The 14,890-nt window shown below is 48.6% G+C and overlaps 1 protein-coding gene across 3 annotated transcripts in view; it reads right to left on the reverse strand.

Annotated features, from left to right (window-relative positions):
- Positions 1-5,828: 5,828 nt before the first annotated feature.
- FAM169B (family with sequence similarity 169 member B) overlaps positions 5,829-14,890 on the reverse strand; it is an 87,217-nt gene continuing 78,155 nt past the window's right edge. For 2 of the 3 annotated variants that reach the window (XM_030317478.1, XM_030317476.1), the window contains 3 exons: positions 12,928-13,059; positions 7,883-8,022; positions 5,829-6,580 (listed from right to left, as the gene is read on the reverse strand). In XM_030317478.1, the coding sequence (XP_030173338.1) occupies positions 6,380-6,580; positions 7,883-8,022; positions 12,928-13,059 (473 nt within the window). In that variant the 3' untranslated portion in view covers positions 5,829-6,379. The remainder of the gene's footprint in view (positions 6,581-7,882; positions 8,023-12,927; positions 13,060-14,890) is intronic. The other variant, XM_030317477.1, reaches the window with a different exon arrangement.

The raw sequence follows: 14,890 nt of genomic DNA on the forward strand, positions 1-14,890 counted from the left end.
ACCTTTAAGTATGTTCCTTATGGGGTGCCTGGGTGTTTGAGTCAGTTAGGCATGTGACCCTTGATTTCGACTCGGGTCATGATCCCGGGGTCCTGGGATGCAGCCCCACATCGGGCTCTGCGCGGAGCATGGAGCCTGCTTGATATTCTCCCTCTCTCTCTGACTCTCTCCCCTGCTCGTGCTCTCTCTCTAAAAAATGAAAAGCATATTCCTTATAGTTCCTTATGTAGCTTATGTAGATTTAATTTATACAAATGTTCTAAATTACTTTACAAACATAATACACACATTTGGAGATATATATATGTATATCTCATATATATATATTTTTTGAAATATATATATGTATATTTTGAACATATATATATTTTGAAACATATATATGAAAAAAAATATATATATATATATGAAATGATGTGGTTTTTACCTGCTTCTGTTGGTAACCTGAGAATCCAGCAAACATCTGCCAAATCAGGCAAGTGTAGAGCCAAGTAGGAACAACAACCAAGCCTATTCCTGCAATTCACACGGAGCCAGGAAGACTGTACCACCATCCACCCAAGGGCACGTCCTCCAATTCCATGGAATTCAAACAGAGGCCGAGCACCCAGAGACCAAAGGAGCCATCTGCTCAGTATCCACCTTGTACAACAGCCATGAGCTGCCCACTGGGGCGTGGGTGCCTTGAGTCGGGGGCAATGAAGGCTACGAAAGGTCACAAGCTCTGTAGCTCATCTGCCCACTGCCCAGTGTCACTGTTGGGAGAGGTTACCTTCTAGAAAGCCTGCAGAACACATTCAGGGAAGCATTTCTGTTGCTGCACCGTTTGTAGGATCTTTCTTACAGGAAATTACTCTTTCTGATAAGGTCTCAGTAGATACTGAAAATGACAGAATGCCCAGACCCCCGGATGTCCGGTTGGGTGCTGGGCTCGCAGACCCGTGACTGTGTCGCTGGGGTTTCCAGCTCATCTTTCTCTTGCCTGGCCACTGGGACATTCTGCACCCTGTGTAAAATGGCGGGAGGCGGAAGATAAAAGTGGCCAAGGAATTTCACAGCTTCTCAACATGGAAACCCACACACCTAACTTCCAAACCTCCAGTTGCTGACCATCTCTCCCTAGAAAGAGAACTCAATCAAAATCAAAACTTTTATAATGCTTCTCACAGAAAATGGGGGTTTTAGAAACTGTCTCGTGATCTGTGGGGCCCCTAGGGTTTCTGCAAGTAGCCACCCAGTTGGATTTATGTTTCTTCCTCGCCCCAAAGGGCATGTTCCCGAAGCCTTCCTGGAACAAAGTATCTGATGCTAATATAGCCTGAAACCCCACTTCCTGAAAGAAAACTTGTTCAAGGAGCCAGTACACAGCAGTGAACGTCCGCCACCAGGACTAGACCCTGCATTCGTAAGGCAAGCTTCTAGAGGACCACGGATTCCCAACATCCTCTGCCCACCCTGCATCTGTTTTGTTGTTGTTGCTGCTGTTCTGCTTAGCATAATGTGTTTTTTAAGTTTATTACTTATTTTTTAGAGAGAGACAGAGAGACAGAGAGAGAGATAGAACAAGCTGGGGAGGGAAAGAGAAAAGGGGAGACAGAGAATCCCAAGCAGGCTCCGCACTGTCAGCAACACAGCCTGATGCGAGGCTCAAACCCATGAACTATGAACCAAAACCAAGAGTTGGACGCTCAACTGATTGAGCCACCCAGGCGCCCCAGCATAAGGTGTTTAAGGTGTATCCAGTGTAGCATGCATCAGTACTTTACTCCTTTTTATAGCTAAATATTCCACTGTATGGATTTACCACATTTTGTTGATCTGTCTACCAATCTATGGGCTTTGGGAATGATTTCAGTTTGGGGCTATCATCGATAAGGTGCTTTGAACATGTGTGTACAAGCTTTTATGTGGCCCTATCTCTTCAGTTCTCCTGGTTACGTACCCAGAAGCGGAATTTCTGGATCATATGGTCAGCTTGGGTTGGAGCAACCTGCAGGGCAATGCCCCTCTCACAGGGCATGAGCCTGGGATCCAGGGATGGCTTTCTTCTAATGATTGCTTTGTGGATTTTGCTGTATTCATTGTAGAATCAAATAACTTTCTCCCCAATAACTCCCTTTAGATGGAGTGCACTTTAAGACCCAATCATTACTACTCCACCAAATACACAAGCAACCAAAGAAAAGTGGACAAACTGCACATCATCAAAAACCCAAAATGCTGTGCCTTCAGTGACACTATCAAGGAAGCGGACAACCCACAGAATAGGAGAAAATATCTGCAAATGATATATGTGAAAAGAGACTTGTATCCAGAATATATAAAGAACTGTTACAACTCAATAATACAAAGACAGCCCAGTAAAGAAATGGGTAAGGGATCTGAGTAGACATTTCTCCACAGAAGACACACAAAGAGCCAACAAGCCCGTGGAAAGGCGTTCCACATCGTTAGTCATCAGGGAAATGCACATGAAAACCACAATGAGACACCTGCTAGCTCTCAAGCACTAGGAAGGATGCTGCAGTCGACAAGACGAATAGCAACCAGTGCTGGCTGGTATGGGGATAGACTGGAACCTTCATACACTGCTGGAGGGCATGCCAAATGCGGTCATCCCTTCGAAAAAACAATTTGGCAATGGCTCAAAAATAGGTTACCTTCTGACCCAGAAACTCCACTCTGGGGTATATACCCAAGGGAACTGAATAACATGTCCACATAAAAATTGTGCCATGAATGAGGTCATAGCAGCATTACTGACGAGAGCCAAGAAATCGATCTAAGAATGCATTCATTGGTATATGAATAAGTGAAATGTGGTATATCCATACAACGGAATGTTATTCAGCTATAAAAAGGAATAAAGTACTGATGCGTGCTACACCGTGGATGAATTTTAAAAATGTTACATCAAGTGAAAGAAGCCAGATGGAAATGACCACACATAGTATAATTCCACCTGTAGGACATGTCCCGAACAGGCAAATCTAAAGAGAGAGAAAGTAGATTTGTGGTTGCCTAAGGCTGGGGGGGATGGGGTGGAAAGGGAGAGACTGCTAATAGGTGCGGGGTTTCTTTTTGGGGTACTGACTGAGCGCTGATTGCACAACTCTGCAAATATACTAAAAAAAAAAAGGAATTATATACTTCGAATGAAATTAATTTTATGGTTTGTAACAAAAACAACACAGCGCACACGCACACACTTTACGGACATTCCTCATGGACATTCCAAGCTATGTGGAAGGAAACCCTGCACACAGCCCGACTTAAACCAACTGTGTCACTGGCCAGAGAGGGGGTTGCTCAGAGCCCCAGTGTGTTTCCTTCTAACTCTGCATGGTTGTTTTTTTTTGTGTGTGTGTGTGTGTTTTTTTTAACATCTTTAAATGAACTACACCAACACATCAGTTCTTCTCCCTTGGGAGGATGTTTTTATGGAACAGTAACTTCAACAAACCCCTGAGACATTTTCATCAGTTCATTTCCAGGTAAACACAAAGCACCAGCCATTCATGCCAAACGGTGTCAAGTTCACAGCACCCATTGTGTCACATGTTAAAAAGGCCATGCCTGCCACCACACAGAGCATCCCCTTGGCCGCAGATTCCACTGCAAGTCCACTTTTATGGTCCGTGCCTCCTTCACACAGAGTCCACATGCACTGGGGACTTCATGCAGTCTCCATATGGAGCTCTGCACTCTCTTTCCAATGGACTCTTCCCTCTTTCTAATGGGTCTAAGACAAACAACTCCAGGGAACACTCTAGAAGAGACCCTTCCAGAGAGACCGGTTTCCTTGAGTCCAGTAATCACATTTCACTTATCTATATACCTACCCCCAGTGCCCAGCACAGAGCTTGGCCCTGAGCAAACATGTTAAATATCCAGGGTTTTTAAAATTTATTTATTTTCAGAGAGAGTACGCACACATGCATGCACACGCATGGGGGAGGGGCAGAGAGAGAGGGAGAGAGAGAGAATCCCAAGCAGGCTCTGCACCGCCAGCAACACAGCCTGATGCGGGGCTCAATCTCACGAATGGCAAGTTCTTGACCTGAGCTGAAATCAAGAGTTGGACGCTTAACTGACTGAACTACACACGTACCCCCTGGATATTGGTTGTACAACAGGATGGATGTATGGATGGATGGATGGATGAGTAGAGGGATACACAAATGGACAGATGTGGGCAGACAGGTGCGTGGATAGACAGTTGGATGGACGGACAAACAGGATGGACAGACGGATGGATGGATATCAGGACAGATGAACAGACAGGTGGGTGGATGGATAAATGAATGGAAGGACAAACATGGTCAGACGAGTGGGTGGACAAACATGGACAGTTGGATGGACAAATGTAGACTGATGGATGGAGACAAGTGGGTAGGTAAATAGACAGATGGACTAACAGGTAGAGGAAAAGACGGACAGATGGGTGGACGAACACACAGATGGATAAATAAATAATTAACAGAGGTCCCATCACATGTGCCCTCTGTCCACTTAGGGAAACAGCAGTGAGTGTCTGGTGCTGGTGGTCTCCTGCCTAAACCCAGGCTCCAGGATAGGAATTTACTACACCCCTAAAAAGCTAAAACTGTTCTTCCATCCATCTCCAGAGTCTAGCAACAGATGAACAGAAGGAAGCTGTCACCCCTCACCCTTGAGGTGATCTATTACCGTTCATTCCCCATGCAGTTGAGGACTGCCTCTACACTGGCGCTGGGGACACAAGCAGCAACTGAGCAGACCCAGGGCTGACCCTGGTGGCGACTCATGGGGCTCACAGCTGAGTGCCCGGTGTTTTGAGAACATGTAGGAAGGGAAGAAGGAGGTGGTCAGGAAGGGACATCTAAGACTAGATGTAGGAGTAGGAATCAGAATGATTGACAAGCTGTGTGTGTGTGTGTGTGTATGTACGCGCGCATAAGAGGGGTAGGGAAGGGAGAGTGACAGAGAGGGAGGAGGGGAGGAGGAAGAGTGAAAGAGAAAAAGGAGGACAGAGGGAAAGACAGAAGGACAGAGGGAGGGAGGAAAAGGCACACGCCCATGGCAGAACAAGTGCATGAGAGCTGACCTTGAAGCAAGGGCACAGGTGCGTCTGATGGGAAAGCCCAGGCAGCTGGGATATAGAACGCAAGGTAGGCGTGCCCAGAGATGGGAGCAGAGTCATCAGGGCCCTCTGTGACAGGCCTGAATGCTCCAAAGATAGTGACAGAGCCCCAGAGGGGTGTCCCCAGGGATAAGATCAGGTCTGCATTCACACGGAAGCAGGAGCCGGGACTGCGTTGCCTGCCCCAAGACGACTCAGCCAGCTTCCTCTGGTTAGAATCCTACTGAACATCAGCGAGGCTACGCCAGCTGCAGAGAAACCCCCGCCACAGCTTTCAGGGAGCAGGCTCTGGGGCCTCATGAAGCAGGCTCTGGGGCCTCATGAAGCAGCCTGGACCGCGCCTTACCCCGTGGAAGGCCTGCTTCTCCTGTCCTCACTGGGCTCTTATGGGCAGGGGGTCCCTTGGTTCAGCTCAGAAGCCCTAACAGCGGCCGAGCACACGCCCCAAGCAGGGCCGTGTAGGTAGCCGAGGAGGCCACTGTCACACTGGGGGTTGGCTGGTACCTTTAGACTCACCTTTACCAGTGTGGGCCTTTTCCCTCCAGGCACCAATACACTGGAAGAGCCATCAGCCCAGAGCCCCCTCCAGTGGCTTCCCCTCTGAATCAGGCCATGGCTGAGATCCTGACACCCGCCTGGAGCCTGCTCTAAGTGCCTCCTGTATGCGAGGCCAGATGTGAGCGAGGGACCCATGGATGGTTTGCACCAGCCAATCCCGGCCACTGCCCTCGGGGAGCTTCTGATGTGGCTGAAGTTTCTCTGGAAAAGAAACGTGCCTCCCTAGAAACACTTCTGGTGTCTGTGGTCTCACGGTGACATCTGGGCTGGCGTGAGCAAACCTGAAACAGATCTCTGCAGTGCAGGCTGGAACGGGCATGGCCCTTCTCTAAGCTTCAAGAAAGAGGCACATGCGTGTGATTCCGGTGAGATCTTTACAACACCCCCCCCCCCCGCCGCCCCCCGAGTAACAGAAACTACACTAGGTTAAACAAACAAGCTTCTGAAATTCGAGCTTTGGAAAATAACTACCTGTACCTCTTTAGATCTTTGTGCTTGAGGAACGCAGCACTTTCTCAGGCTTTCTGTCACCTGGGCCCACAAAACAAGCCTGAGGTAGTCAAGGTCTGTGCGGTCGCCCTCTCCTCGAAGGAGAACACAGAAGGGACAGAAGCCAGCTCCCGGCCACAGGAGCATGGAGTGACAGGGGCAGCTCTTACACCCGTGGCCCCTGGGCCCAGACAGGCCCCTCAACAAGACTCAGGGTGGCGTCTGGGAGTTAGGAGCTGGCCGCATGTGCTTCTTCTGGGACTCCCAGGCCAGTCCTGCATCCAGCACGGTCCTCTTGGCTTCCTTCCTGGCCGGCTCGGCCCCACAGGCTCGCCCAAGCTGCCCTGCTTCTTCTTCCACTCCGCAGTCTTCATCACTCTTTGTCTGTTCCCGTTCTCCGCTGGTCCTCTCCTGAATCAGGAAAAAAAAAAGAAAAAATCAACAAAGCTCTCCAATGCTGGCTGGAACAAGCCCACAGTGTCCTGGCCGGGCCCCTGCACTCACTGCGTGCTCAGATTCAGAACGGCTGAGCCGGGTTCCAACACCCCAGCCAGCCACAGGGACACTGTATTTTGTTCTTAAGATGCTCTGGACACGTATTTACTGATGGGAACATACTTCCTGAAGGGAACTGAAGAGCCCAGCCCATGGAGATCTGAGAAAGGGCAAAGCGAGAAGCACTACTTTAAAAGGTGGCACCCTTATGCTTGAGCACGTGGACTTCCCAAGATGCCTGCCCACGGGCGGGACGTCACACTGAACACCTCCTGCTTCCTCCAAAGGCCTTCGAGGTTTAAATGCAAAGTCAGGGATCCGCAAAGAGGCAAAGCACAATACTGTCAGTTCGGTGGCCTGGTAGAATCGTCAGTGAGCCAAATCTTCCATTGCAAACCAAGGAAAATGAAAGCCCCCTCCTCCGCCCGCTTTTCTAAAACAATCCAGCACTTACTGGGATAGATCATGCCTTTGGTGTCGCGTCTTCTATCCCAGTATCATCTACTTTCCAAAATAAACAGTACTGCCCACAAGTTGCAACTGTTAAGTTTGGGAGCTTAAAATCATTAATAATTCTTCAGGAATTCAAGAGCAAACACCCTTCTGTGGCCGAGAAGGGGCGTTATCAGAACTATCTTATACCGGCCAATGTCTGTCTTGGCTTCAGGAAGATGCCTCATGGAATCACATCACTTCAAAGCAGACCACTAAGGTGGACCACTAAGAAATACTTAGCAGCCATCCTTGTTGGTGGGTCTATTCTCTCACCACTCTGGGCTCCACAATGACCTAATGCCATATTCCATTTTGCAGCATCTGGGCTTAGAGGCGTGGAGGAGGAAAGAAAGAAATTTGTCCGCGCATTTGCTCCGCTTGAAAGACACTGGTCCATGGCAGAATGTGAAATTCAGATTTTCCAATACTTCCTTCAGAGAGCAGGGTGATGCTGATTGCCACGTGTTCTCTGTTTAGTTCTGGCTTCATTAGAGCTTGTGCAGCTCAGAGAAGAGGACCGTGAAGGGTCTAATTACGAAGGCCTCGCCTCATGCCGCAGCACAGAGACTCCGAGTGTGAATCAACAGCCCGCTGCCGTGGAGAAGCCCACAGCCAAGGTGGTGAGGGAGAGGCCTCGTGGGTTCAGAGCTTCGCTAAAACAAGCACAACGTGATTGCTAAGAAAACAAGACACATTCCCAGAATGACACATTCACCACCGTACCTTCTTGCCTCCTTCACGACCAGACATTCTGGGTCCATCATCTGGAGAAGTCCGCCCACAACTGCTCACGTCCTCCTGGGAATTTCCTGGGTGTGCTGCCCTCCCCAAGCAAGAGAGTGGCATAAGCAAACGGAGGTGGCCTCGAGGGAGCAGACAATCAAAAGATTAACAGTACAGCAGAGACCCTTCCAAAAGTACTGATCACCACGACCCAATTCTATCCTCATGACCTTCACTGTGACACCTGCTACAGTGCCTTCTGGAGAAAAGGGAAACTTGCCAGGTTTGGGGAGACATGAAGCAATGGTTCTACTCAAGCATGTCTCCCATCCAGGTACTAAACAGGCCCTTCCCTGCTTAGCTTCCAAGATCAGAGATTGGGAGTACAGCCGTAGGCACTACTCAAGCATTTCTGAGCTGGAATTCTTTTCTTCCAATTATCTGGACATTAAACGGAGTTAGGCTTGCAGAGCTATTCCTAGGCCCTTCTCTTTGCTCGCTGGAATTGTTACTCACAAGAGAACCCATAATCACCCTTGTTAATTCAGCCCTCCTCCCCCTTTCCAAATCAGACTGAACTTGGAAAGGATAACTTTGCTGTCCCACTGTGTACTTCCTACATCCCAAAATCCATACGTAGAGGTATGTGATTGGGGGGGGGGGGGGGCACTCAGATGCTTTAGGAAGAAAATAGTTTTCCAGTTGAGCTGAAAATGCAAACGAAACACATTTTTTTCAAATAAAAATAAATACATTATTGAAATGTTACCTATACAGGTAAATTTTAAAGTTTATTTACAGACTTTATAAATTAGCCAACTTTGGTTTGGCAAAATTGAATCCTAAGCAGTGAAAAACACCAGAGTACTTCAGGGCTCCCTTGGGAGTTTCTATATAATGCAGTAATGATTCCTCATGTACTTCTCTTTGCAAAAGTAAGCTCATAAATGAGTTCAGAGACTCAGCCTTATTCACTACTATATCCTTATCACCTCAACCAGTGGCCTGGCACTGGGAGATCCTCCATTAGAGTAATCTACTGAATGAATGAATGAGTGAATGAATGAATAAGAATGCATGAATGAATGAATCAGAGAATGAAGCAGACAACTCAGTATATTCTACACTTCCTGATGTGTGAAACTATCTTTTTATGCGTTACAGACTAAAGCGTGCTTGGTAACTATCAAATGTTTACTTGTATTTTATTCCTAACCAATAACAGTTCAATAATTTTTAAAAATGAATGCTCTAGGGGCGCCTGGGTGGCTCAGTCAGTTGAGCGCCCAGCTTCAGCTTGGGTCATGATCTCACGGTCCGTGAGTTCGAGCCCCACGTCGGGCTCTGTGCTGAGCACTCAGAGCCTGGAGCCTGTTTCAGATTCTGTGTCTCCCTCTCTCTGACCCTCTCCGTTCATGCTCCGACTCTCCCTGTCTCAAAAATAAATAAATGTTAAAAAAAAAAATGAATGCTCTAATTTGGAAGCACGAGGATAAGAATCCGAGAAGCAACCACACAGGTAGGTCACAGTTAAGTTACCATCCAGGAGTTACTACCATATGGGACGCAGTAGGTGACAATGGCCGCTAGAGGGAGCCACACAACCTTTCAAAGAGCAGCATTAGGAAAAACCCATCCAGGATGATGGTACTGCTATGCACTTCCCACCAGAGCTCACGCCGCCAAATTGCTGTAACTACCGCACTATGTCATGTCCAAATCACCAAAAAAAGCTGAGACAAGCTCAGAGCTGCAAGCATCAGATTTTTAGAAAAAGGACCCTGCCTGCCCCCGGCCCCAGCTCAGAGTTCATTCACATCTTTTTATATACATACACCGTAGCTTTAAAAATTAAATGTAGCGGCTCAATCCGTTGAGCATCTGACTTCAGCTCAGGTCATGATCTCACAGTCCGTGAGTTCAAGCCCCGTGTCGGGCTCTGTGCCGACAGCTCAGAGCCTGGAGCCTGCTTCGGATTCTGTGTCTCCCTCTCTCTCTGCCCCTCCCCCATTCACACTCTTTCTCAAAAATAAAATAAAAACATAAAAAAATTAAAAAATTAAATGTAAATAAAATTCTTCTCCCTGTGGATAACAATTGAATCTATTAAAAACTCACCTGGGAAGAAAGCAACACTATAACCTAAACAATGAAAACAATGATTTTTAAAGCTGTGTGCAATTATTTCCTGCCTCCAGCCACATTTTTGTAAAAGAACACTCAACTGCTGGAGGATTCAATTTCATCTCCTCCAGTAAAGAAACTTAAGGCATGTGCAAGCTAACTGAGAAGTCACACCAGACAGAATTATGATCCTATTGGTCAAGTTTCAAAGGCTTCATATGTAACTGAGTGTAGGAAGGAAAAAAAAAAAATTCCCACAAACTCCTTCTCTCAAAAGTTCTGAAAACGCTGTAAATATTTTCAGGGCCATTATAAGCCACAGATGTTATCAACAGGCAAGATCGTGCAAACTTTAAAAGACCTCGTCCATAAATGACGCTGCTTCAAAAAAATAGATTTTGAAACCCTGGAAAGGAGCACAAGTTAATTTCCCTTTGGAACATTGTAAAACGTCCATGCCTTACTTAGAATGTAAAAAACAATTGGCTCCCCCGGGCTTCTTGCTTACAGTTCTACTGCTACAGCACATGAAACTGTAGGAGCCCTCCAAAATAACAGCCAGAAATAAAGAAACAAAAGATAGAACTTGAAAAGCAGAACAATTCAAGAAAGCAACTCTAAGAATAACGGGCTGGTTAAAAACTAAAATTAAATTAAATGGCTGTGTGACATTTCCAGGCAAAAGAAGATTCCAGAACCTGCACTGTGGGGTGACCTGTGGGAAAACCTAATGGGCTAACACAGATTTCCATGAAGGCAGACAGACTGTAAACTGAGAAAATGCAGAGCATCTGGGCTAATCTGTGATTGCATTTGCAGCCCCCCACTCACCAACCTGGAAAAAACCTGAAATGTCAATGCTGACAAAATTGTTACAAGATGAAGCTGGCTGGCTGAAAACCTTCCTGACTGAATTAAAATCCTGACTGCTGGCCCTGGGGGGACACAGAAGTTGTGGGTGAAACCGGGAACTAGCCATGATTTATACAGGGAGTGAAAAGATCATAATTTAGCATTTTTTTAATTATATAGTTTTAATTATCTAATTATATCCTGATCATAACGATGACCCTTCTTCCTTCAAAGGACTCCAAGCATGCTTCTGGAACACTCCCCGTGCAAGTTCCCTCATTTGCTGTTTTAAAGAGAGAGTTGGCAAATCTCACAGTGAGTTAAAGTGACAGGTCTGGCATCTGACTTCCAGCTCAGTTTCCTGTGACCAGACCACACCAACTCAGCTCTTGAAATAACCCCAGCGGAATTCTCCTCCGAGGGAAGCAGTCTCCCCAATTATGCGAACACGTTCTCCCACTGCTTACCCCCCTCCAGCCTGTGCAATTTCCACATTATTTCCACATTCTGATATGCAACACTTTTTTTTTTCCTTCATTCCCAGCCAAGGAGCTGCAACATCCAAGACACAAAGGCCAAGTCCACGTGGGAGCTGCAGGCTCATTTGTGACGTTTCTTGATAAACCCACGCAGCTGGTCAGCTTAGTGCATGGGGATCCGGGCAAGCTCCCCTTTCATTTCTAACTGTGGATGCCACAGGGCAAGTCACTTAACCGCCTCATTAGGATCACAGTCACAGCCCTACCATGGCCTGCTTCCCAGGTGCCTGGTCACCCCATTAATATCTGCAGAGATCCATTAAGCCTTCTAGCTGAAAGGCACCATAAAAGCAAAACCTATCATTGTTATCATCAATAAACTCCAAGACGCTCTTCCCTGTCACGACCTAACGTAAATCAGTTACCCACGTGGAAAGCCCACGGAGGCCTAATGAGCTACCTACAGCCTGGGAAATGGCATTTGATGTTGACAGGAGCTTTCTTCCCCAGGGGCGGGGAAGGAACTTAAAACTGTTAAACCCTCCTGAGCCTCCCACCCACACACAGCACCTGCAGCCTGAAAGGGTTTGCCGGGATTCAGCCCTGCCCTCCAAGGCCCTCTCCCTGAGCACTGAGCTGAGAACCAACAGCAATGTGCAATCCATCCCGGGGGGAATGCAATCCATCCCCGACGTGGGAGAGGAGGAAGGCACACTGTCAAAAAGCAACTTGGGGAACCAGACACAAGTGAATCTGGTCTTCCCACCCCATCTCCCCTTGGGACCCTCTGCCCGTTCTCATTGCTTGAAAACACCCTCCATCAAAACCCTGCCGGCAAACACACCGTGGTGCTATAACAACCTCAAACTGAAGACAATGCCTGTCTATAACAGGGACTGCCCAAATAAACACCTCCATACAGCAGCTTACTATGCTGCCAATAAAAAGGGCGGGGACAAAGTACTCATTTGCAGAACGCTGTCTCTGCAATGCTACCACTTACGTATGCCTGCCATCTCCCCCAAGGGAAGGAGGGGGTGCATGGAAGCCTTGCTCTTCAAGGTAAACCCTTGTGTGGCCTTCCAATTTTTAACCAGGTGCACACATTAGACCTCTTCTGGGTTTCAGTGATCCCTTCGAGTTATAAACAGGGAGCCGCTCTGTCCCAGGGAGCTTCTGATTTAGTTAGATTGGAGATCTTCATCAAAGTCCAGAAGATGTGGCTCATTCGGGAAAGGAAGGTAGACCAAGGACAAGAAGCCACGACCCCGGAGGCGCCTGGGTGGCTCAGTCGGTTGAGCGTCTGACTCGGTATCAGCTCAGGTCCTGATCCCACCATTTGTGAGATCAAGTCCCACACTGGGCTCTGAGCTGATAGTGCACAGCCTGCTTGGGATTCTCTCCCTCCCTCTCTCTCTCTCTCTCTCAAAATAAATAAACATTTTAAAAAAGAAATAAACAAGAAGGCACCACCCTGGTCTCACTCCCTCCTCTGTTCTTGCAACAATAAACATAACACCTGCCCGGGCCTGACTCCATCCGTATGCATTAACCTGTGCTTCAAAGGGCACTTTATTCGCTGTGACTCACGGTCTGGAAGTCTTGACTGTTGCAGTTGAACCTTCAGCCAGATGCTGCCTCGCTGGCCCCAGGCTCCTGGGGGCTCCACCTCCCACAGGCGACCCCGCTCCTCCGGATGGGCCAACAGGAACTTCCTGCACACTGAGGATGTGCAAGAGTGAGCCAGGAAGGCCCGCCCCCTCTGCGTCTCAGGGGCGAGCACTTCCGGTTCCAGCCAAGGCCCCGCCCCACCCTGGCTCTGCTCTGTTTCTGCTGCAGGGGCGCCAGTGTTTGGCCTCCTCAGCTGTCACCCCTCATGCTCCCGCTTTCACCCAACCCATCTTAGCGGGGGCCACTATAACAAAGCACCACACGTTGGGGGGCTCCAACAGCAGACTTCCACTGTCTCAACGTGGTGGGGGCGGGAAGTCCCACGGCCAGGCATGGGCAGAGGTTTGCAGATGGCTGCCTTCCCACAGCGGCGTCGCATGACCTTCCCTCTGCACCCATCCGTGTCCCAGGCTCCTCTTTTATAAATAAGAACCACTTCTTAAGAATCTATTGGATCAGGGCCCTACTCCTATGACCTCATTAAATTCTAATTGCCTCTTTAAAGGCCCCACCTCCACGTATAGTCACATGGAGGGTAAGCTTTCAACATAAGACTTCGGGGGACCCAATCAGCCCTTAACATCCCCCCAACACTGTCCTCTCCTCGGGCACTGTCCCTCCTTATCCTGAGCCTCCCCAGGCCTCCTCTCCCACAGAACTTCCAGCTCATCCTCTGCAGATGCCTTGATTCCAGTCACCTCAAGGCTTAAAGACTTCTATGTCCGCATTCACAGGGTGAGAATTTTCTCCGGGCAGTGCCCCAAGCCCAGCCAAATGGGCAGCTGCTCCTGGTCCCGCAGGTGCCCATGGGGACCCCGTCAGGCCCTCCCCTCATACGTCCCAGCGGGGGGCAACAGCACAGATGGAAACCTCCAGAGGGTGAAACTAAGTATTCGGAAAGTGTAAGCCAAACTAGCAGAGTGCTAGATAGAATGTTCTGCTCTCCTATCTTGACAAATATAACTTCATAACAACAGGGAAAGCCAGTTTCAAATTTAGAATTCTTGGACTCCTTGGAGTTTTGCACCAGAATGTGGCAATACTGAGGGAGCTGCCCCCCCCCCCCACCGACAGACGGCCCACCCGCTTCTCCTCCTACCCCAGCCCCACACACGTACACAGCAAGGGCCCTGTGAATGCAAATGTGAACACCACGCCCACACTCCACCCACATCCCACCAACGCCTGTCCCTAGGGTCTAAAGATATGCGAACTGGTGGCATGGTCCACCCTTATGTGCAGACCCAAGGATGGGGTCCACTTGGGCCCTCACGCCACTGGCAGGAACCCAGGGGTCCTGGTACCCTGAGTCAGCTTAGAAGGAGTGGTCTGGACCCAGGGAGGACGATACTCTTGCGCCCACAGACTCCTCACACCACAGAGAGAAACGCAGCTGCAAGAGGGCTTTAAAGCATAGGGCTCTGGCCTGCCCTTTGAACGCAAGAAGGAATCCTACCGGTTATGGGGCGCCTGGGTGGCTCAGTCGATTAAGTGTCTGACTTCAGCTCAGGTCATGATCTCACGGTTCGTGAGTTTGAGCCCCATGTCGGGCTCTGTGCTGACAGCTCGGAGCCTGGAGCCTGCTTCAGATTCTGTGTCTCTGTCTCTCTCTGCTCCTCCCCCACTCATTCACTGTCTCTCTGTCTCCCAAAAATAAAAACATTAAAAAAAAAAAAAGCCAGTCAGTAAAGTGTGCAGGTGGCACACACCTGAACCCAGTCCTGAACCTCCAGCTGCTTCTTTCTCCATGTTCTACCTGTTCACATACATGCCCAGGTACAGTCAGGGGTGACATAAAAGCCTGAGGCCCCAACATCCTCAGCTGGGCAGCTCAAACCTCCAAGACACGACGCGTGCTTCAGATCAGCACCTTCTTATTTTC

The sequence above is a fragment of the Lynx canadensis genome, chromosome B3 (assembly GCF_007474595.2).
Source record: "Lynx canadensis isolate LIC74 chromosome B3, mLynCan4.pri.v2, whole genome shotgun sequence".
NCBI lineage: Eukaryota > Metazoa > Chordata > Mammalia > Carnivora > Felidae > Lynx > Lynx canadensis.